This window comes from Notothenia coriiceps, unplaced genomic scaffold, assembly GCF_000735185.1.
Source record: "Notothenia coriiceps isolate Sejong01 unplaced genomic scaffold, NC01 NC01_scaffold00037244, whole genome shotgun sequence".
Classification (NCBI taxonomy): Eukaryota; Metazoa; Chordata; class Actinopteri; order Perciformes; family Nototheniidae; genus Notothenia; species Notothenia coriiceps.
The window spans coordinates 9,845,428-9,865,555 of NW_011369945.1; the positions used below are offsets into that span (position 1 = coordinate 9,845,428).

At 39.6% G+C, this 20,128-nt stretch overlaps 5 protein-coding genes across 6 annotated transcripts in view; 1 reads left to right on the plus strand and 4 right to left on the minus strand.

The window, feature by feature from the left end:
- LOC104965286 (phospholipid-transporting ATPase ID-like) overlaps nt 1-20,128 on the minus strand; it is a 718,806-nt gene that overhangs the window by 493,536 nt on the left and 205,142 nt on the right. The gene's annotated exons all lie outside the window — the stretch shown is intronic.
- alg9 (ALG9 alpha-1,2-mannosyltransferase) lies at nt 16-7,833 on the minus strand. Its single transcript, XM_010793492.1, has 15 exons — nt 7,668-7,833; nt 6,406-6,541; nt 6,103-6,237; nt 5,596-5,666; nt 5,391-5,479; nt 4,540-4,675; nt 4,341-4,428; nt 4,104-4,209; nt 3,131-3,253; nt 2,472-2,626; nt 2,263-2,392; nt 1,594-1,741; nt 1,374-1,503; nt 1,163-1,293; nt 16-899 (listed from the first exon to the last, which is right to left on the minus strand). Exons 1-15 carry the CDS (start codon nt 7,805-7,807, stop codon nt 776-778), a joined length of 1,842 nt encoding a protein of 613 aa, XP_010791794.1. The 5' UTR covers nt 7,808-7,833; the 3' UTR covers nt 16-775.
- On the minus strand, nt 9,919-13,328 carry fdxacb1 (ferredoxin-fold anticodon binding domain containing 1). Its single transcript, XM_010793491.1, has 5 exons — nt 12,841-13,328; nt 12,031-12,187; nt 11,739-11,942; nt 11,475-11,633; nt 9,919-11,366 (listed from the first exon to the last, which is right to left on the minus strand). The coding sequence occupies exons 1-5, from the start codon at nt 13,010-13,012 to the stop codon at nt 10,142-10,144; spliced, it is 1,917 nt and encodes a 638-aa protein (XP_010791793.1). The 5' UTR covers nt 13,013-13,328; the 3' UTR covers nt 9,919-10,141.
- Nucleotides 13,468-17,474, plus strand: LOC104964651 (mitochondrial import receptor subunit TOM40B). Its single transcript, XM_010793490.1, has 10 exons — nt 13,468-13,701; nt 14,297-14,496; nt 14,628-14,695; nt 14,806-14,898; nt 15,034-15,135; nt 15,233-15,338; nt 15,729-15,851; nt 15,976-16,052; nt 16,138-16,240; nt 16,341-17,474. Exons 2-10 carry the CDS (start codon nt 14,313-14,315, stop codon nt 16,478-16,480), a joined length of 996 nt encoding a protein of 331 aa, XP_010791792.1. The 5' UTR covers nt 13,468-13,701; nt 14,297-14,312; the 3' UTR covers nt 16,481-17,474.
- Nucleotides 17,997-20,128, minus strand: part of bicdl2 (BICD family like cargo adaptor 2) — a 6,818-nt gene continuing 4,686 nt past the window's right edge. The window contains exons 8-10 of one of the 2 annotated variants that reach the window (XM_010793488.1): nt 19,370-19,452; nt 19,156-19,270; nt 17,997-18,703 (exon numbers count right to left, since the gene is read on the minus strand). In XM_010793488.1, coding sequence (XP_010791790.1) covers nt 18,536-18,703; nt 19,156-19,270; nt 19,370-19,452 — 366 coding nt within the window. In that variant the 3' untranslated portion in view covers nt 17,997-18,535. The remainder of the gene's footprint in view (nt 18,704-19,155; nt 19,271-19,369; nt 19,453-20,128) is intronic. The other variant, XM_010793489.1, reaches the window with a different exon arrangement.

Consider the following 20,128-nt stretch of genomic DNA (forward strand, 5'->3'; position numbering starts at 1 on the left):
TCATTAACATTATTTATTCTGAATGTTTATGCCTTGACGTCCCTCTTGTAAGTGAGAGTGGTTTGTATGTTTGTAACATCTTCAAATAAAATGAGATTGAATCAGTCTGCTCGTGGTGAAGTGATTCTTCTGTCCCAGTAGAAACAATAACGGGAGGATTGTGATAGCAGTCAATCATGTTTTTATTCACATTCCAAAGTTAAATTAATAACGCAGTCCCTTTCATTCATCTCCAACACTCACACATTAAGATACTGTTCAGGTGCAGAGGAGCAAACACTACAAGATTAGGCTCACAATTCAGTAAAAGAAAATCCATTCAGGCCACATTTTAAAATAAAACATAAAATGAAATCTGTTTGTGTGCCTGTCCTGCGCTAAATACAGTAAAATCTTGTAGTGTTCTTCCACTGTAAGACATACATTTACACACTGACAGACACACACTGACAAACACACACTGACAGACACACACTGACAGACACACACTGACAAACACACACTGACAGACACACACTGACAGACACACACTGACAGACACACAAACTGAGATAAAAAAAACTAACATTTTCGCTTCACACACATAACACAGTCATAATGTCCTTAAAGGGTCTGATATCTTCAAATGAGTCAAGAGACAAAATACTTCAAAACACATACATGCCTACATGTCCACACTCACGCACACACGCAAACAAATACCGGATGTTTTGAGGGAAAGTTATTGATTTTCCATGAAAGATTTTGTTCTTGGGGCCAGGTTAAGGTACAGAGGTCAGCCATGGGTCCGCTTACGAGACTGCTTTTGCCGCCGTGGTTTCAAGATGACGTAGCGCCTGTAGGTGGTGTGATGTTCAGATACAAACGGGATGTAGAACGCTCTGAAGAGGGGATGTGACCTGAGAGAACAAAAGTATTATTTTATAAATTGTATCGGTCTCCCATAAGTCCTTGTAAGTCTAAAGTGTATTTTATATTCATATTTATCGTGTTATTTTAGTCAGAGTAGAGAATCTCCATTTTACTTTTTTTTTTTGTCCATATTTTTTCCTCGTAAAAATATTTTAAAGCTACAATATAGCAATATAATATTTGTTGTCAATGTGTTTGAAACTTTTTTTTTAACAAGATGTCAGTGTGAATTACGAGTTAGGGAAAATACCTTGATGCTTGAAGGAAAGGCTTGAAGGCGATGATGTTCCACTCCTCTTTGTTAAGAGCATAACGCGGCTCCAGAGGCGTCTCTTCCTCTGTGTCCAGATCTACTACGTAGTGGCACTGCCGTAGATCCATCTGCACAGAGAATAAATACACATTTAAGAACTACTATTCCAGTACAGTCTCTTTGCGTCAACACAGTCCGAGTGACTCACGTATCTGGAAGGCTCCTCCAGATTCTGGTCGTTCATATGAGCCGGGATGATCTGTGTGGCCAGCGGATCGGAGGCGTACGGCTGAGGCAGCTGCCCTTTGAACTCAGACTGAATGAAGTGCAGTCGCCAGCTGGGGATTAGAAAGAGAAACTATCATCACCTGACAAAAGCAGAACACACTTTCCATACTTTATTACACGTTGAAGTCATGGATACTGACTTGTTCGGCAGCAGGAAGCTGCTTGGGAATCGGTGCCACTCTTTCCCCACACACACACTAACAGGTCGGCCATCAGGGACTGCGTGAAGAGCCGGGTCCTTAGCGATGCGATGAAACTCTGGGAACAGGTCTAGAGGGGCGTGGTAGCCTGGAGACAGAGGAGATACATTTAATTTCATCCGGTTGGAACTATTGCATGTCTGAAGGTGACTGTGTGTACACACCTGGTTTATTATAAAACTGAAACTAAAAGGAAAGTAGGTAGTAAAAAAAATATTGTTATTTGACCAAAATTAAAAGCAATACGAAAAAACTAATCAAATAAATGTAATTTAATTCATGTTTTAGGTTTTTGGAGAGAACATTTAGAAAGAAATAGACAGCATGAATTTCTATCAACTCGCATAACATTGAGCCACAGAAATGTAACTGACTTGACCCTCCTTTAGGAGCTGGAGCTACTATATGCCCCAATTACTTTACATTGGACATTTAGGTGGTGTGAACTTTAGACATAAAACATTATAGCCAACTCTAAACATTCACCATCTATTCTGTGTGTATATGTAGCTACCTTAAGGTATTACAGCTGGCAGTTACAAAAACAATCTAAAACTACTGTTGAAGTTTGAAACTTTCTAAAAAAAGTGAAACTAAATTAACACCCACCTTTGAAGAGGGCGACAGAGCGAGACAGGGACAGCACTGAGAAGACCACGATTGCACTTAAAGCCAACCAGTTGGAGGAGACCGTGTAGTGCTCCAGCCGGTACCGCTGGAACAGGAAGTGGTAGCATTTCTGCAAAATATAAAATTAATCTGTAAAAACAGATTCTAAAAAAGGGGCCTGATACATATCGTATGTTATGCTAACACACCTGTAGAGAGGAGAGAGCCACTGCCCCACAGAGGCAGATGAGAGGGTAGATGGGAAACAGGAAACGTTCTTCTTTATGAGGTCTGGTGAAGAAAACCAACATCCACAGATACATGGGAGACAGAGTCAGCCAGTATGGACGGCCCAGGTTCTGCACTGCAGGAAACACATGCGCGCACAAGATTAGATTTATTTCTCATCTCTGCTGCAACAGGAAATAGGGATTTGAATTCAATCATATAAGCATCTTCCCAAAATAACTTGTCAAATAAATGTAAACAGGAAATAATGACGTGAAAAGTGTTGTTGAGGAATACGTCAAACACCTTTTCCATCCCCAAAAGCATGGACAACATATCAGGCTACTACCAATTTATTTTGTATTCATCGCTCAATTAGCAGATTATTTTCTAGGATTATCAATTAGTCTATAAAATAAAAAAATAAAAAGGTAAAAAGTGTCCAACCCAGTTATGTCAACGTCCAAGGAGGTCTCTTAAATGTAATGCTTTGTCGGTCAAAATCTCCATTATATTTTTGCATGAAAAATTACTTAAATGATTCATTGATCTATAAAATAATGTGCGGTTTAGTTTTGATCGACTGATTGAATTTTTGCAGCTCACCAACATTCAGTATGTTTTCCATTAGTGTCCTCACCATTGAACCTGTGTAACAGAGTCTCCATCAGAGCGGTGAGGGGCAGAGAGAACAGAGCCAGAGCAAACACCAGGTTGAAGTTCAGGAACCCATTTGTAAAATAGAAATGCCACGGCTCTGTACCTAAAAAACAAACCAACACGACACTTATTACAGAGTGTGTAAACAATATCACAATAAAAATGCTATAAAAAGGTATTGGAATAGTTTCTTAAGTCAAAGATCCAGAGGCGATAGTCAGATAATTTATATATCAGGAAAAACATTCAATACTGTTGGTGGAGACACAAGCTGAATCAGAGTTCCTATACACTTGTGTCTGTGAATAGAAGCCCACATCTAATTACAACCTATTGGCAGGGTTTAATGTGATTATGTTGATAATGGTATGCCCTCTAGAGCAGGGGTTTCAGCCCGCGACCCCCAAAATAACAGTGGCGACGACAGGGGGAGGGGGGGGGTGCTAGTGAATTAATTTAAGTTGTCCGTGGATTGTCAAAGGGGGAGCCTCTTTGCGGGGAAATTATACAGATGGCAAGTCCGCCCCTGAAAATATCTATGCAAACGTTATTATTAATAATAATGTTTTTTAAAAAATCATTAAAAAAAGTACCGGTTTTGTTTTTTATTTTCCATTTTTATTTTGTAATCATCTCGCCCCCGGGGGTCACGACCCCCACTTTGGGAACCCCTGCTCTAGAGCTAACTATACAATAGTGCAGCTTTGAATTGATAATAAAAAAAAATGGCTGAATTAGATCATAGGAAATTGTCAGGCTAAAAACTGATTATGAAAGTTCGAAAAGGGGATTTGCAATTTTTATGTTTTAGAGACCATATTCCAATCAAGTAATAAGCCTTACTCAAGATGGTTTGTGAAAATCAGTTCATGACTAAAAGACTAAAAACAAACTGAAGGACCATGTATCTTGCCAACCACGATACATAAATGGTGTGTGCTGATGTATATTACCATACAGATCAGGTCCATGTGGGGTGAAGACGTTATAAAGTAGGATATTGAGTGGAGCTATGACCAGTTTGCCATAAAAGAAAGAGTCTACTGCCACCAGGGGAACCTGAGGAAGACGCAGCACAAAAGAGGACCTTTTTACATTTGCACACAATACAGCTGTGATACTTTGAATAAAATAATCTGCAAATATCCAAATGTAGAGATCAATTCATAAATGAAAACATATATTCTCACCAGCAGAACAAGCAGAGCAACAACCGACCAGATGATGAAACTTTTCCACTGCCTCTTTAACACCAGCAGGTCGAAGGCGATGGGAATCCTTAGGGGAAAATAAATCAAAGCTTTTATGAAGAGTAGGAATATAATACATTTTGAGGCGTTCTGGGAGTTAGTTTTGTGTACAAAAAGGCCTTTTGGTTTACCACCTTACCCAATCAGAGCAGAGAACGGCCATCCGACGATGGCACCAGCAGCGACTCCCATAATAGCCAACGGTGTCGAGTCCTGAAACCAACCCGTCATCGCAACCAGCGTCGTGTACATGCAGAAAGAGGAAGGCAGGAATGCTGAGGAGAAGAGAAGGGTCACAAAAAATGAGCCACAAATTAAGAACCTGATACAGATATATAATACAGATCTGAAAAAAATGAAGAGACCACTCCAAATGTTTCTTAAATCTCAATCTCTACACGTATGGCAGCCATTTCATTCTAGTGTTGTCGTTTATAGAATACATTTCTTTTTTTCATTTTACTCAAACACATACTTATGCATTTTAAAACCAGAGCATCTGATAATGCTGCAGTGGTCTCTTGTTTCTTCTCTGTATGTTACCACTGCAAGGCCTTGTTCATCTGGCCTTTACAGGAGAACAAAATCACCATGCAGGCCAGAAATGTGTCTCAAATCAAATGCTTACTCCACAGTGTGCAAACGGCAGTTCTGCTCCATATTTTTGATTAGTGTGCTGACTTGGCAATTAAGGAAGAGAAAAATACTGCTCTGTAATTAATATAATAGTTGTATTTTAACACCAAATATACATCAATAGAGATTAAAAAAAAAAGGAAACAGGATAAATGACTATTCGACCACGGAAATGAAATGTTACTGAACAACGCTTATTCTTTGTTTAATTGAATTTGCTGTTTGTTTAAAGGCAGTTGATTATTCAATGCCTTGGCCAGGACTACTGTGCAAAACTGATTCATAGCTCAATGAGAATATTTGTGGGAAAATACAGATACAAATGGATAAACAAAGGAAAAACATGTGACCAACCTGCAGACGAGCAGAACATCCCTGTGCTCAGGACCAGGAATGCTAACATGAGACGGCCCACATGCAGACCAAACTTCTTACAAACCGCCCTGTGTCACACACACAAACACACAAAACTGTTCACCTCCATGTCATCTATTTAAAGATGAATATATAGATATCTATGTAACCATTGTAATATTTGAAAGGAAGAGTGTAGACTCACTTGTAGAAGTAGAGTTCACAGACACAGCAGGAGAATGCTAAGACACATCGTACAAAGTAGAAGACCAACACCTGCAACACAATCATAACACAAGCATTACAGTTCTGCAAATATTATATCACCTGTGTGTGTGTGTGTGTGTGTGTGTGTGTGTGTGTGTGCATGTGTGTGTGTGTGTGTGTGTGTGTGTGTGTGTGTGTGTGTGTGTGTGCATCAATGTGTGTGATTGTGTAAATAAAATAAATACTTTTGGGACGCCACATGTAGGGACATGAACTAAATCAGATATTTCTGACAGATACATATTTTTAAGAAGGACTAGAGTTCGTAATTAATTTTCCCATATGCTAAATAAAGTTTAAGATAAACACAGTCCTCTCATAACACAAAAGGCCATTTGAAATTTAAAAAAAAGAGAGCTGATTATACTGAAGATCAGGTGATAGTCATTTATAGTATCAACAATAACAACAAAGGTTGAATTGACAACAAGTTTATATTAGTTACCTTGTTTGTCTGTAGAACATGGGCGTGCAAACATGCAGGAAGAGCATGTAACCATAGGTAAGCGTACGACCTGATGGCGTAGAGCGGAGAATATTCCCATGTTTGCATCCCTGTACCGTACAGCAGGTAGTGCATCTGTTAAAACAGGCATCGCAACAATTACAGATGAACATTTAAAGAAAGAGAAGCAGTATCTTGCTGGAGCGATACATATATACTGACATGAATATAAGAAGGTTCCTGGAAGAGTCAGAAATGAAAACATACTGTATTTTAGGATTTCTAATAGTAAGCAGCACTCACAGGCTCCCAGTAGTTGAAGGTCTCATCGCAGTCTGAGATGTTGCTGAGCAAGGCTGCACAGAATCGTGCGGAGAGCAGGCATTTAAATGCAGTTGAACCTTCTGGAGCCCATACCTGCCCTGCACGACTTACTGACCTATACACACAACAACAACAAAACAAGATGCACAATTGCTTAATATCCATACATACGTTTTTAGATCCTTTTCAGCATCAATATGAATTAAACAAATCTGTGTACTTTGAAAGTACATCATGTATGCTTTCTGAATATTTAATAAAAAATGAAATTGTTTTTAAACAGTCTGATAAGACATGATCTGATGCATTCATATACATCTGTATATTGGCCTTAAATGCTTTTCTGTGTCTTTTGATTGCCTACTTTTCTTCAGACTTTCCTCAGTTTTATATCCTATTTAACTGAATACATTTCATACATACACACAGAGGTTTTTGACAGACAAAACAAGGCATTGGAAGACATCACCTTTTATATTTTATGGACATACACATAGAAAACAATCTGCAGATTAAAACATAATGAAAATATTCCTTATATTTACGCCCAACTTTATTTACTTTCATAACCTATGTCTATTTTAATTTCCTCCCAGATGTGGACAGCTGTGTGCTTGTCAGAGCAATCATAATATTAGGTAAAGACAGTGGATGCATTTCATTAGTGTTCATAGCATCAGTGTTGACCCTCAGCCCTCCTCATGTCCTGTTCACACCCAGCATCAGATTAGTGGGCTCAGGTGCAGTTTAGCATTGATCCTCACGTCACATTACTGTTTGTTATGACACGTCATCTTAAAAACTACATGCTTTAAGAGGACTACAACAAAAGCAATAAATGATTTCAAATGAACAGGTATGGACGTGCTGAGCACCAGTTGACCCTCTTCGGACAGTGTATCTGTGTCCAGGTATCATAAAGGTGGCAGAGTGACAGCAGGGGGGGAATGAATGAAGCTGACCCGAACCAAAACGTTGCTCTATCAAAACAATAACACACTACTTATAGAGGTGGAAATACAATTTGACAACCATCGTATTTATAAGTGCTCTAACGAAATAGTCATGTATGTTGTTGGGTGGATGTTATAAGTGGTTGATATCGTGTTGTTATTCAAACTTGCTTGTGAAAGTAGCTAGCTAGCTAACGTTAGCTCCCCCTGCTCAGGCTGTCAGTCAGACCGGGGATGGAGCTCCCAGCACCGGCCAGTTTAGCCTCTCTGCTCCCGGCTCATACTCACTCTTGCCGTGCTTCTGCACTTTTAATGTCATCGCCACCTTTCTCCTCTTTCGGTGTCCGAGCTTCTGCGGGGACGTTCACGTTGTTTGTATCTTGTCTGCTGCCTCGCCTGGTGCGCTGCCGGAGCGCCTTGGCCGCCATGTTTCCGATGATGCTTCCGAGCAGCGCTTCGTTCATTTTCGGCGCTGATCGGTTAATGACACATATCTTCCTTGTAGTTGGATAAGGTCCCCAAATAATGTAATTGATTGATCTTTCAAAATGTTTCAAACTGAATTGAGGATTGTCCAGCTGATCTGTATTGTTAGTAGCAAAAAGCATTTTCCATTAAAGATGCACAAAAAAAGTCCATTCAGTTACAGCACTCAGCAAGTTACACATTGTCCTTATGTTTAGCACATGTAATAATCAGATTTAACATCAGCATAGAAGACAAAACATCTCCCTCCACTGGGTGTTGAACCTCTAGCACCTGCATGAATAACCAATGCATATATACCTCTGGACCACCAAATTGTTTTTAAAACATTGAACACCCAACTACAGTATATATCTTGCTGTGATGTGATTTGGTGATTTGTACATTTAAGCACACAACGAGCACACAGGTATGGAGGACAGAACATGACATGAGTAAAATAAAATAAAAATAAAATAGGCCTACAGGAATAAATACGGGAATAAGTAAAGAAATACAAAATACAAAAACATTTTACTCTGGGCTCAGCAGGTGAGAAACTGGAGCTTCCATTTGTTGGAAGACCATGGTGCTGCCAGATTTGGCACCCGAACTTTGTCGAAGATAATCGTACTGTCACCAAAATTACACTGGTGTTTGCTGTTCAACTGTAGTTTGTGCACACAAAAGCATTTTACTCTGGGCTCAGCAGGAGAAAAACTAAAGAGGGGCTTCGACATGTGGCAGACCAGTTGTTGGTGCTGCCGGATTTGGCACCCCCACTATAACTTTGTCCAAGATAGTCGTACTGTCACCAAAATCACACTGGTGTTTGCTGTCCCCCTCTAGTTTGTGCACACAAAAGTGCTAGTGGAGCACGCTCGTGGACTGTGAGCGCCGGAGCCTCGCATCCCCACTGCAGAGTTGCGCCGCATTTGCGAATTAGATTAATTGCGCCGCATTTGCGCAGAAGATGAGGCCCCCTCCGCAAGGTGAGGACCCACGCAGTCTGCGTGATCTGCGTGTAGGGAGGGGCGGGCCTGCCCACCAGGTTTGGTTGTTTCAATCTTATTTGAGAAGGTTTTCCATTTCCAGGATGGGAAAGATATCGGTCAATAGAGAGAAATTAAATCATTTATTTTGTTCTTCCGCTTAGAAAACTAGACGAAACGTCCAATAATTTACTACCAGTGTTCTTATCACATTTCATGTATAAGTACTTTGAATGAACTAACACAAGTAACAATAAGTCACTTGTCACTATTTGACTTTACAATCCCTGGGTAGTTACTTGGAAAGTACTACTAATGTAGTAAAATACAGTGTCAGCTGGCCATCATCTTGTGCATACAATAAAAAGTACATTTAAGGCTTTATGGGTCATTCCAGAATTGGAGGACATTTCATGTCAGGTTTCAAAATATTATTTAAATGATCAAACAGCTCTCGAACATCCCCTAAAATGGCATTTTTCTCTTGTCCCCGCTTCTTGGTGACCAACTTTCATGTCAAATATAACATTTAAAATAGGGATTTTATTTACTTTTTTTTGTATTATTCTATTGATATGTCTCTTGTAATGGTAAAATCTATTTGTTTAATCATAAACATATTTTAAATAACAGTAATTTTGCACAGAAGGGGTGTCCCTCAACATGCGTTCAACCCTGTTACCCAAACCTTTTTAGATTGGCACAGGAAGTGAAAAAACTGTAAGTCAGATGACACAGTAAGTGACATCAGCAAGCCATATGCTAGTTAGTGCCATGGGTAGACCAAAACTAAGTCCTTTCTTTTATTTTTTACAATATTTTCAGTCTTAAAAGAGTGTGGCACTCTGACCCACTCAACCCTGTTACTGATATTATCAGAATAAAGCATATTAATTTCAAAGTTATCTTTCTTGCATTAGATATCCAAGTTTGTCCTTAACCCTTTGTACATTTTGCTGGTAATACTGCTAATGTAAAATTCAGTATCATTTTAAATACAGAACTTTAATTTGTAATAGTTATGGTGTTTCAGGCTGGGTTATTTCAACCACTATACCATTTATTCTCAACAATAGACCAAGCATGTTTGAAATAACATTTATTGAATAATTAAAGCACAAAGACACACACACTTACACATCACATTGCATATAGACTATAGCATGAAATGCCTCAACTACTGTAAACACTTAACTACAGTTTTGCGGATAATTTTATTCGCAGTTCAAAACAGACATGTAATGATAACATCTGTAAGTAAAAAAAGGGAGGTTAATAGACCATCTCTCTAGATATCAAATGTTGCTACCTGATGGTGACTTGCAACCGAGAGGTAAGAAAGGTTTCCAGGTCTTTATGAAAGTGGAGGGCTTGTGTGTGTGACAGAGCATGTGTGTGTGAGTGGTAGATGAGTCTGTAGCAGTAACTGGTCTGACTCAGGTCAGGATGTGAGAACGTGTCGATGAGCTTAACTTGCTCCACGGTCCCATGACTGGCCTCTCGTATCACAGCGTGGAACTTCCTCTCATCCCACGTCGGCCCTGTCCAGAAGCTGATGTCAAAGCTGAACGGTTCGGGGTACAGGGAGAATGGTTGAAAAGGTTTCCCTGGCGAAGGACAGAGTTCAAAGTGTTGTATAAAGCGGGGGTCATGTGACCACAGAAGCCGCCAGTCAGGGAGTGAAAATAGGAGCACGGCAAGGAGGTCCAAATTTAGGGAAACAGTGACGCACACATCACTTATGTTGTCACCTTCATCGCTTGCAAATACCCTGCCAACCAAACCCATAGGCTGTGCTATTAGACGCAGGGCTCCCTGTTCTGTGACTAGGGAAACCCCGTAGGGTGCGAGCAGCTCTTCCAGCCTCTGTCCAAGCAACTTCATTGGCTCACATTCTGAAGGGAAAATCCCTCTGAGGAGAAGCTCGTGAAAGGCTGGCAGGGCCCAAAGGTTGACAGGCACGTTCTTGAAAACCAGGCCGCTAAGGCCAAATAACAAGGTGGTGACACCATTACTGCTCCCAAATGGCCCCTCCTTCTTATGTCCTTCAACCCTTGTATTATTCCCCTCATTCTCCCCATGCCTCCCTGCATTGTTAATCAACTTTTTAGTGAGAAGCTCTTCCATGTGAGGAAGCAGTGATGGACGCAGCACATAAAGACAACTCTCCCTTTCAGGATCAACCAGAGAGCATGCAGACATTAAGCTCTCAGCTTCTTTGATCCTCACTTTATCTGAGGTAGCACACGTGGCCGGCAAAATGTCCGTGTGTCCTTGACTATCCAAAACTGGAACTTTCTCTATGTTTTTAGAGGTATGAGCATCACAGTTCCTGTGTTTCTGAAGCAGATGGATCCAGCAGCAGTCCCTGCTTTTGAAGTCTGGGCAAGACGCCTGCAGCTGTTCTGCTGTGAGGAGGAAGGGAACGGTTTCTGTCGTCATAGAGATGGACCACTTATCTGCCAGTCCTTTGAGAAGAAAATCTTGCACCATCCTGACAGGGTGGACAGAACCTGAGCAAAGCAATCCCCTGATGAACGAGAAGAGACAGTAGTAAGCATGTGGTTATATCATTTTTCTTTTGGTTGCCATGGTGGCTACTTACTGATGGAGCATGAGAGTCTCTGCGTCTATGTACCTGGATATGTAATCGCTGAGCTCGGCTGTTATGTTGTACTCCACTCTGTGTCTTTCAACTGCCTCTTCAACCTGAAGTGTCTGAGCAGGGCTGAAAGGGAGGCTTCGAGTGAACACGTGCAGCAAACCTTTCTCCACATGAAAGCCCTTATCCTGGCTCCTGTACAACAAAACACCAGCATTAGAGAGACGGTATGCAAATACACACAGGGACACAAAGGGCCATTTCTATTTATACACCGCAACACTCACCTTTACTCCTTACCTGTATCCGGTGCACTTGTAGCTATGGTATTTGTCACTTTCAAAAGAGTGGACATGACTGAGGATTAGGTGTGCTTCTGCTGCCATGGCAACCACCTGCCAGCTGTTGTGCCACTCTCTCTTCGGGTGGTCGGCTGGTGTCCCGCCCTGTCCGTTGCATAAGGAAACATGAACCTCCCCGTCTTCAGACAACAGCTGAACACAACTGGAGGCATAGGAAAACAAGTATTCAGTATGTCATCATGGAAAACAGCCATTGTAAACTTCTTTAATTCATAAGAGTGCAGTCATACCTGAGGAAGAAGTTTTTGAGAAGCTCTCTGTTCTTTTTTACCCCACTCTTTCTACCGCAGTGAGGGAAGTTGAACACCACACGATCAAATTCACGGCCTTGAAGAGAGGCACATTCTGCAAGCTTCGTGCAGTCCACCCCGAAAATCAACTCTCCACCTAATCAACAAAATGTGTATATACAAATCAACAAAATCAGTGGTGGGTCAAGTAATCAGATATTTTACTCAAGTAAAAAGTAGTAATACAGAGTAGAAATGTTTGGTAAAAAATATACTTAAAAAAAATGTAACTAAGTACGCCATGTATGTATTATATGTTTAATCATATTTCATTTTTGTTATTTTTGATTCATACTATAACTACATGTTTATTCTTATTTTAGGTTATATTATTTTATTTGTATTCTTATTATCCCATGTTTACTATCTGTGTTTCTGTCTAATTCTGTTGCTGCTATGACAACCGAATTTCCCTACGGGGATCAATAAAGGTCCCTCTTAAAATGATTGTTACTATTATGCATTAATCAGAGGATTTCCCTTATGAATCATCAACAAATTATAGATTTAATGACAAAACCAATGTTTGAAGTTAAATATAAGATGATTTCAATATGTAACGGTTACCTGTTGTTAAGAGCGAGGACTCGGATGTGAGCTAACCGTCCTCTGAGTACAGTAAAGTGTAGTTAAAAGTAGAAGTACATGTCAAAAATACTCAAGTACAGTACACGTACTTAAGTGTGTGAGGTATGTGTGTAGTAACTGTCCACCACTACAAACATCTATGTACAAACAGTACTCATGTACCTGAGTCCTGGACGGTCTGGATGTTGGTGGCAGCGCCTTCATGCCGCAGTGCCTCGTCCTGATGCTGCAGGCAAGTGGCCGTGATGTTGGTCTCAGAGTATAACTGGCTCACAGAGGCAGAAAACGAGAAGTTCCCTTCTCCAACCAGCAATATGTTCCGTGAAGGACACATGGCTAGTAAAAACTGAATAAGTAGGACACCCAAAAAGTAACTTACTAAAACTATTCCCTGAAGGATATGTCCGAAGGCGAAAGGAGAGAGAGAGAGACGAGCAACAGATGACCAGCTGTAGTCTCTTCTTCACCGACTATTATAATCGTTAAAACTACATATTTTTAGTAAGTGACGTCCCTATCACGCGTCTTAGGTAGTATCGGCTAAATAACTTGAATTAAATTGATTGTAAGGTAATTAAAAACAGTTGACATTCTCCTACTCCACGGCGATGCAGCACATGAAGTACCTCACCTGGAGCAGCTCGCGTTGAAAGCGGTGTCCCAGATACAGTTGTCCGACCAGAAACAACATTTAGGGAACGTTTGCCTAAAACCTCCAAACTTCATAACAACAATTTAAATATGAATAGATGGGTATAGTTGTTGTTTATAAAATTGTAATAGAGTTTCCAGTCTTTACATGTAAATGTGAACGCGTAATTTATTTTCAGAGCAAACGTCGTGTTTTCAGAGGGACTGATTTGCAGGTTGGCGCATCACATCTGGAGGAGGGAGCTACTTGCTGCATCAGATGATCCCACTATGAATGATATTTTATAATATATAATTCAAACCACCTGACGGGTTCCGATGTGCACTTCTCAAATCGGTGTTGGATTTTAACGTCTCTCGATATAAACGGAAGTAGGTCACATTACTCACTAGTGCACAGATTTGAGTGTTGTTGCTGATGCTAAGGTCATGCTAGCTAACGGGATTGCTGCACCTGCTCATAATAATAACATCCTTGCATGATGCATATAGTAATGATCATTTTCACAACTAATGCTTTGCATGCAAGTCAGTCCAATTTAAAGATATAGCACAATGCATTCAATTATTATTATTAAATATATATGTTTTTTCTTAATCTTGATGTATGTGTCACAAACTTGTTCTGGTCTCTCTTAGTGTAGGTGTTAGTACAATGGGATACCTTGATGTTTCTATGCTCTATTTTGTCCAGAAAAGCTTATTGTCTTCCTTCAATTGTATTTCAATTGTGTACAGTTAATACTTTGCCTCTGTTCTCTTCATATAGTCACTGGCTGAAGATAAATGTGACATTGCATCATCATTAATCTTTTTTAAATACTGACACTTATATTACTGCATGTTCTTTGTCTTAAGTTTGTATATAAGATGAGTTTGTTTCATTGAAAAAATATCTATGGAAGAAATCAGACAATAAATGAAGCGTAGTATATATATCTCTTATTTGTCTCTTTGCATCATGTAGGAAGTGTTGCACCCACATGGGCAGTGTGCTGGCTTTGTCTTCCGGTCCGGGCCATCAGAACTGGCCTTTCTCCACGGACCGCCCTCCTTCTCGCTGGGACGCACATCCTGCTCACTGGGACAGTCCTCCACGCTGGGAGAGGAGAGATGGACGCCTACCCAACCCGGGCAGCTTTCATTCCCTCCATAGAAGCTGCAAAGGTATGTCAAACTAAAATGAACCATCTGTAGGGTGCACACCATAGATAAAAGACTAAACCTGCCACGTGGTACGAAAACTGAGAAAAGCAGCAAAATAGTAATGTATTGAATCTGACTGTTTTTCTCCCTAGATGTATTCCCTCAACAGATTGAGGGAGTCAAGATGATCGTCAATAAAACTTTAAGCAGCTTCTTCAAGGTGACACATTCAGTTAAACTCATAAAATTACTAAAGATAAGGGTGTAATTCTTACATCTGAAAATGTTATTATGCCGTATTATCAATTTACTGTATGTGTTTGCTTCCAGATTAGTCATGCTCTTCACCTCAGTGCTGTTAGTCCTTCCTACTATCGATTCCACGTGGAGCATCTTCAGTCTGATGATTACAGCAAGGACAAGGTCAAACATGAGTCATCGTCACATATACAATATTTATCCATTACTCAATGCTTAATGTGCTTGTTGGTATATAAAAACAGAAGAAGCTGCTGTTTTGTTGACTGGTTGCATTTGGATCTTTCCTCACATTTTTAGGATGCCCCCGCCTTGATCGGGGAGATGGACTCTTCTGGCAGTCTGAACGCTCACGCTCTGCTGAACCTCACGGAGCGAGTACGAGCCAGAACAGTGTTCCAGGTGGGATCCTAATGTCTCTCCATCCATTATGTTTACGCTGTCAGTGCACTCGTCACTTTGAACAACATTTTTATTTGAATTGTTGATTGTGTTAAAGACCCAGCAGTCCCAGTTTGTGACGTGGCAGTTTGAAACTGAGTACAGAGGGAACGACTTCACTGCTGCTGTGACAGTAGCCAATCCGGACGTCCTCAGAGAGTCAGGTGAGAAAAGACAGGTGGAAAGATAGGAATATCTTTTGATATGAGTTTACAGAAAACAGTAAATTCAGTAAATTGTTTTTTCTCAATTAAGCATCAAAATAATAGAGCTGCAATTATTAGTCAACTAATTGATAAGCTGAACTACGAAAAGAAATAGGCCAACTATTTTGATAAGACATTGATTGTTAAAGTCTTTCAAATATGGACATTTCCTGTTTTAAGTATAATCTGACATTTGATTGACGAAACAATTAATCAAATGAATCTAGAAAATAATGCGCTGATCAATCGATAATCTAAACAATTGTTGGTTGCAGCCCTAGTAAATACATTACCTGGTTAATCTTTGTTTATCTAACTATTATATATCTGTGTGTTTCTCTTGGACAGTTATCCTTGTGGCACACTTCCTGCAGAGTGTGACTTCCGGGCTGGTTTTAGGAGGGGAGCTGGTCTACCATCGGGGTCGAGCAGAGGAAGGAGGAATTCTTACTTTAGCTGGACAGTACTCAAGTAAGATTTTGCGTTTCATTGTCAATCTGCCTCATACAAATCGTTTAATACAGCCTTTACCATTCGTATCTTTTTTCCTTGATTTGGCGGCAGTGTTTCACATTTTTCTCAAATCTTGATGTAGGACCAAACTGGGTGGCAACGCTAAATGCTGGGAAAGGAGGTGCCCATGCTAGTTACTATCACAGAGCCAACAAACAGGTACAGCAGATGCAAACTCTAATGTATAAACGCTCCATTTTCCCTTGGTGCATGGTGCAAATGTGCATGTGTTCATGTTCACCAGATCCAAGTCGGGGTGGAGTTTGAAGCCAGTACCAGGACGCAGGAGACCACGACCTCATTTGGATACCAGATGGAGCTCCCAGAGGCCAACATGGTGTTTCGAGGTAAATTCCTTTCTCCAACTTTGTCTCAAACCTCATGCTGAGTGAAAACTATTAACAAGCATAAATTATAAAATGAGACCATTTTCATGTGTGTGTCTAGGTATGATAAACAGTCGGTGCATAATTGGAGGCGTATTGGAGAAGCGCCTGACCCCGCTACCTGCCACCCTGATTATGGGTGCCTTTGTAAATCACAGAGGAGACAAGTTACAAGTGGGCCTGGGCATCAACGTGGGATAATCCTCTCCTAGCGCCTGCTGGAGTTACAGCTCGCTGTCAGGGTATCCATCCAGAGACCTGCTTCAGAGGCTTGTTAAAACACTTGAACTACCCTGAGTATGGTGGATTGTCTAGGTGTTTAAACTTGCAAGCTACCTCTAAAAATGGAGGTGATGTTTCTGAAAAAGGTCATTTGCGGGCGTCAACAATTGTGACTTGGATGTGTAACCCTCCCAATGAAACCAAACTGCACATCACCTTCTGGACATGAAAGCAGAAAGGATGAGAGGCATACTGTACTGCAAACTGAAAATTACTTACGTTTTTATATTGTAAGTAGTCTTCAAGAAACGTAATGTACGTATATAGATTATATTGAAAGATAAATGTGATTTTACGTTTTGGCCCACTCACCATCATTTTTGTATACCTTACATTTTAGCTGACCATTTTCTAAAGAATCCAGTCCTACAGGAATCATATCAGGGTACTTAATATAATTTCACAATCTCCATGTCTTAATTTTTTTTTCTGTTGTTTAACCCTAACCCATATTCATCTTAAACCAAAGTGGTCAGCTGAAATGTAAAATGGATACAATTGTGCTAAAACGCCAGTGTGTTCCTTAAAACTGTGTGTATGGGTAAAATATTGTGTGTTTGATTGTGTTTTTGCAGCATATAAAACTGTGAGGTACCACACATAAACAAACAGCCTGTTGACTGTAGGATAAGAGTTTCTGCTCCATAAACTAACCTCTAGTGGAGGGATGTGAGAGCGGCGCTGCACTGACTCTGCGGAGCAATGACTGTACTGTATGTATATTATTGATGAAGGCATGTGGAAACACTGGCCTGTATACAAACTGCACTACTCACACTGCTTTGGGGATATTTCCAGTCCTTTTTAAGCTATCAGAAATTATATTATTTATACATTATGTAATATAAGCATTGAGAGATGTGGAAGGGAGAGACTGTCATTTTGACTTAATTTATTAAAAATGTTATTTCTATCAGAATATCTGTGTTTCTTCATTGCCCTAATATGTAATCGTTTCAGTTCTGTCCAGCAACATTGTGGTTTAAAGCTCCACAAATTAATGTTTCTTTGTGTTAACTATGGATGTAATGTCTACATGTAATAGGAAAGCAGTCATTCATAGTGCAAACCAACGTAAAATGAATACCTGACAAAAATTACCATCAGCATCAACTCACGTGCCTTCTAGCCTCATTTAGCTCAACGGTTTGATTCTACAGAGTTTAGCATCTAGCAAGATAATGTGCCAGATAATGTTGTCAGGTTTTTTTTAACACAAAAACAAAGCTAAATATAGAGTTAATATTGGACATTTTTGGGGTGTCAAGAAGCACCAGACACTCAAAATGAATCTCAATATTGGTCTATGTCTGCAAGATGTTCACCAAAACTGGCTTTTGCAACCTTTATATGTCTGGCTGGTCCGTTTGCTTTGCCGCAAGGTGTTTTTCAGACAGAAATCTAAGCAAATGTTGTAATTGGATCAGTGGACAGTTTGTGTTTCTGCAACCGAGCAGACTGTACAGACATTAGCTAGCTAGCAATGGATTCACCAACTGTGTGTTTGTATTCACTCTGACTGAGCTCTCCAGAAACTTAGTTTTCTGTATTTATTCCTCCAGTCTCTCTGCTGTTTCCTCTTCCCTCTTAATGTTTATGAAGCATACAAATCCCAGGTTACAACATTGTTTATGTCTAATCAGGTCTTTCCATTAAGTGTGTTTTCAATTGAAAGACATGATCTGTATAATAGCCTATTCTGTATGTTCTGTCTGAACACAAAGTCAGAGACCAAGGTTTAAAGAAGGCCTACGGTGACAAAAAAAACGTTACAGAGACTTGTTGTTGGCTTTAAAATGTAATATAAAATACTAAAGTCTGAAATGACTTACTGTACACATTCATATATACAAATATATATTCAAATAAGAGGTCTGTAAACATATCCCTGGTTGGTGGTGATAACACATCCAGCTTCAGTGGGGAAGATAAAGACTGACACTTGTCCGTCTAAATTGATGGCAGCTATCTTTGTTATTTTTCTTTAAAAAAGGAGAAGAATCCTTTCCCTCCTTCTCCCTTCAATCTCAAAGATTTGCTTCTTTGTAATCCCACTGCATTGTCTTTCTCTCGCACTCTTTCCCTCTGTCTCTCTTCCTCCCTTTGCTGCACCTGTTGATTGATCACCAGCCGCATGTCCTCCTGCAACAGGATGAGAGGTTTAGATTGAAAAACGAAATTCTGCTTTTAAACTAAACTATTGTAACTTGTTGCAAAGACACATCATTTAGATGTATGTGTATCTCTGCACACAGACTCACCTGCCAGGCCTCCAGCTCTTGAGAAAGCGCCACCTTGTGTTTAATGGNGAGTTAATTAGACGATTCAAGTGATTCGTTGAACACCCTACTAGTATACTTTTTCATGATATTCTAATATTTAGAGATAGGATATTTGAGTTTTCTTAAGCTGTATGCCATAATCAGCAATATTAAAATAATAAAAGGCTTGCAATATTTCAGTTGATTTGTAATGAATCCAGAATGTATGACATTTTTGTTTTTTTAATTGCATTACAGAAAATAAAGAACTTTATCACAATATTCTAATTTTCTGAGACAGTCCTGTATGTGTATCTCTGCACACAGACTCACCTGCCAGGCCTCCAGCTCTTGAGACAGCGCCACCTTGTGTTTAATGGTGTTGAGAAGCTGCTGCGTTAGCGATTCCTTTTCCTGACGCACCATGGTCAATTCACTTTCCAGGCAACTGCACATTGGTAATAATAAAAAGCATAACATAACCACTGTGTGCTTTCTTGGAATAAGAGGGAATCAAATCGACAAATACGTCGTTGTGAAGCATTACCTGTAGCTTGGCTTTTCAGAGCTGCTTCCGAATGGCTCCATTTCCTGCCTCAAAGACTCCAACTCATCTCTTTGAGATTGCAACTACAAATTGTGACATCGAAATTGCATACATATGTTATTCATCATCATTTAAATTTAGATTTCCATAATTTCTATACATTTTAAAGATCCCCTTAAGGAACGTTGTAGGCCTCTGCATTGAAATATAATTATTGTCTGATATAGTTTTTCCACAAAAATATCAATAAACAAGTTAACAATTCCTCAATTTAATTTTAAACCTAATCTTTCTCTTTATTAAAAATCCAAAATCTATGATTATTCATAAAAGTAAAGTATGAACACAATATGTCTCCTACTTCAATAACAAGTCCCTTTTTAGTGTATGTGATAAAGAAGTATCAGTTGCTGAATCACACTTACGTATCATTTGCATATATTATATATATTTGGCCACAACTGATCACAGAAATAGTCTTTCATTTTACGTCTTTTATTTTTGAGTGGACTGTAGCATGATGGATGTGCATTCATTCTAACTTAAATATCAGTCACACTTGTCACACTTTACGCGCAGAAGAATAATTTCTATTAAAGAAAGAATGATACGTTTCTGTCTTTTTATGCCTTTATTAGCTACTAACTTGAATTTTTATTCAAATTAATTAATCAATTATTTGTTATGTTTTATTGTAATGTAGAGACAAGGCTTTTAGTGACAATCATGTACAATTATATGTAAAACTTTTTTTTTTTT

What these genes read in the sequence shown, in the direction of transcription:
- alg9 (XM_010793492.1), bottom strand. Translation starts at nt 7,807, where the DNA reads ATGGCGGCCAAGGCGCTCCGGCAGCGCACCAGGCGAGGCAGCAGACAA. An exon ending in ATGTTCTACAGACAAACAAG is followed by an intron (nt 5,667 to 6,102) that starts GTAACTAATATA and finishes ATTGTGTTGCAG; the next exon opens with GTGTTGGTCTTCTACTTTGT. An exon ending in TGGAGGAGCCTTCCAGATAC is followed by an intron (nt 1,294 to 1,373) that starts GTGAGTCACTCG and finishes TTCTCTGTGCAG; the next exon opens with ATGGATCTACGGCAGTGCCA.
- fdxacb1 (XM_010793491.1), bottom strand. Translation starts at nt 13,012, where the DNA reads ATGTGTCCTTCACGGAACATATTGCTGGTTGGAGAAGGGAACTTCTCG. An exon ending in CTCAAAAACTTCTTCCTCAG is followed by an intron (nt 11,943 to 12,030) that starts GTATGACTGCAC and finishes CTATGCCTCCAG; the next exon opens with TTGTGTTCAGCTGTTGTCTG. An exon ending in CTCAGCGATTACATATCCAG is followed by an intron (nt 11,367 to 11,474) that starts GTACATAGACGC and finishes CTCGTTCATCAG; the next exon opens with GGGATTGCTTTGCTCAGGTT.
- LOC104964651 (XM_010793490.1), top strand. Translation starts at nt 14,313, where the DNA reads ATGGGCAGTGTGCTGGCTTTGTCTTCCGGTCCGGGCCATCAGAACTGG. An exon ending in GGACGTCCTCAGAGAGTCAG is followed by an intron (nt 15,339 to 15,728) that starts GTGAGAAAAGAC and finishes TCTCTTGGACAG; the next exon opens with TTATCCTTGTGGCACACTTC. An exon ending in ATCACAGAGCCAACAAACAG is followed by an intron (nt 16,053 to 16,137) that starts GTACAGCAGATG and finishes CATGTTCACCAG; the next exon opens with ATCCAAGTCGGGGTGGAGTT.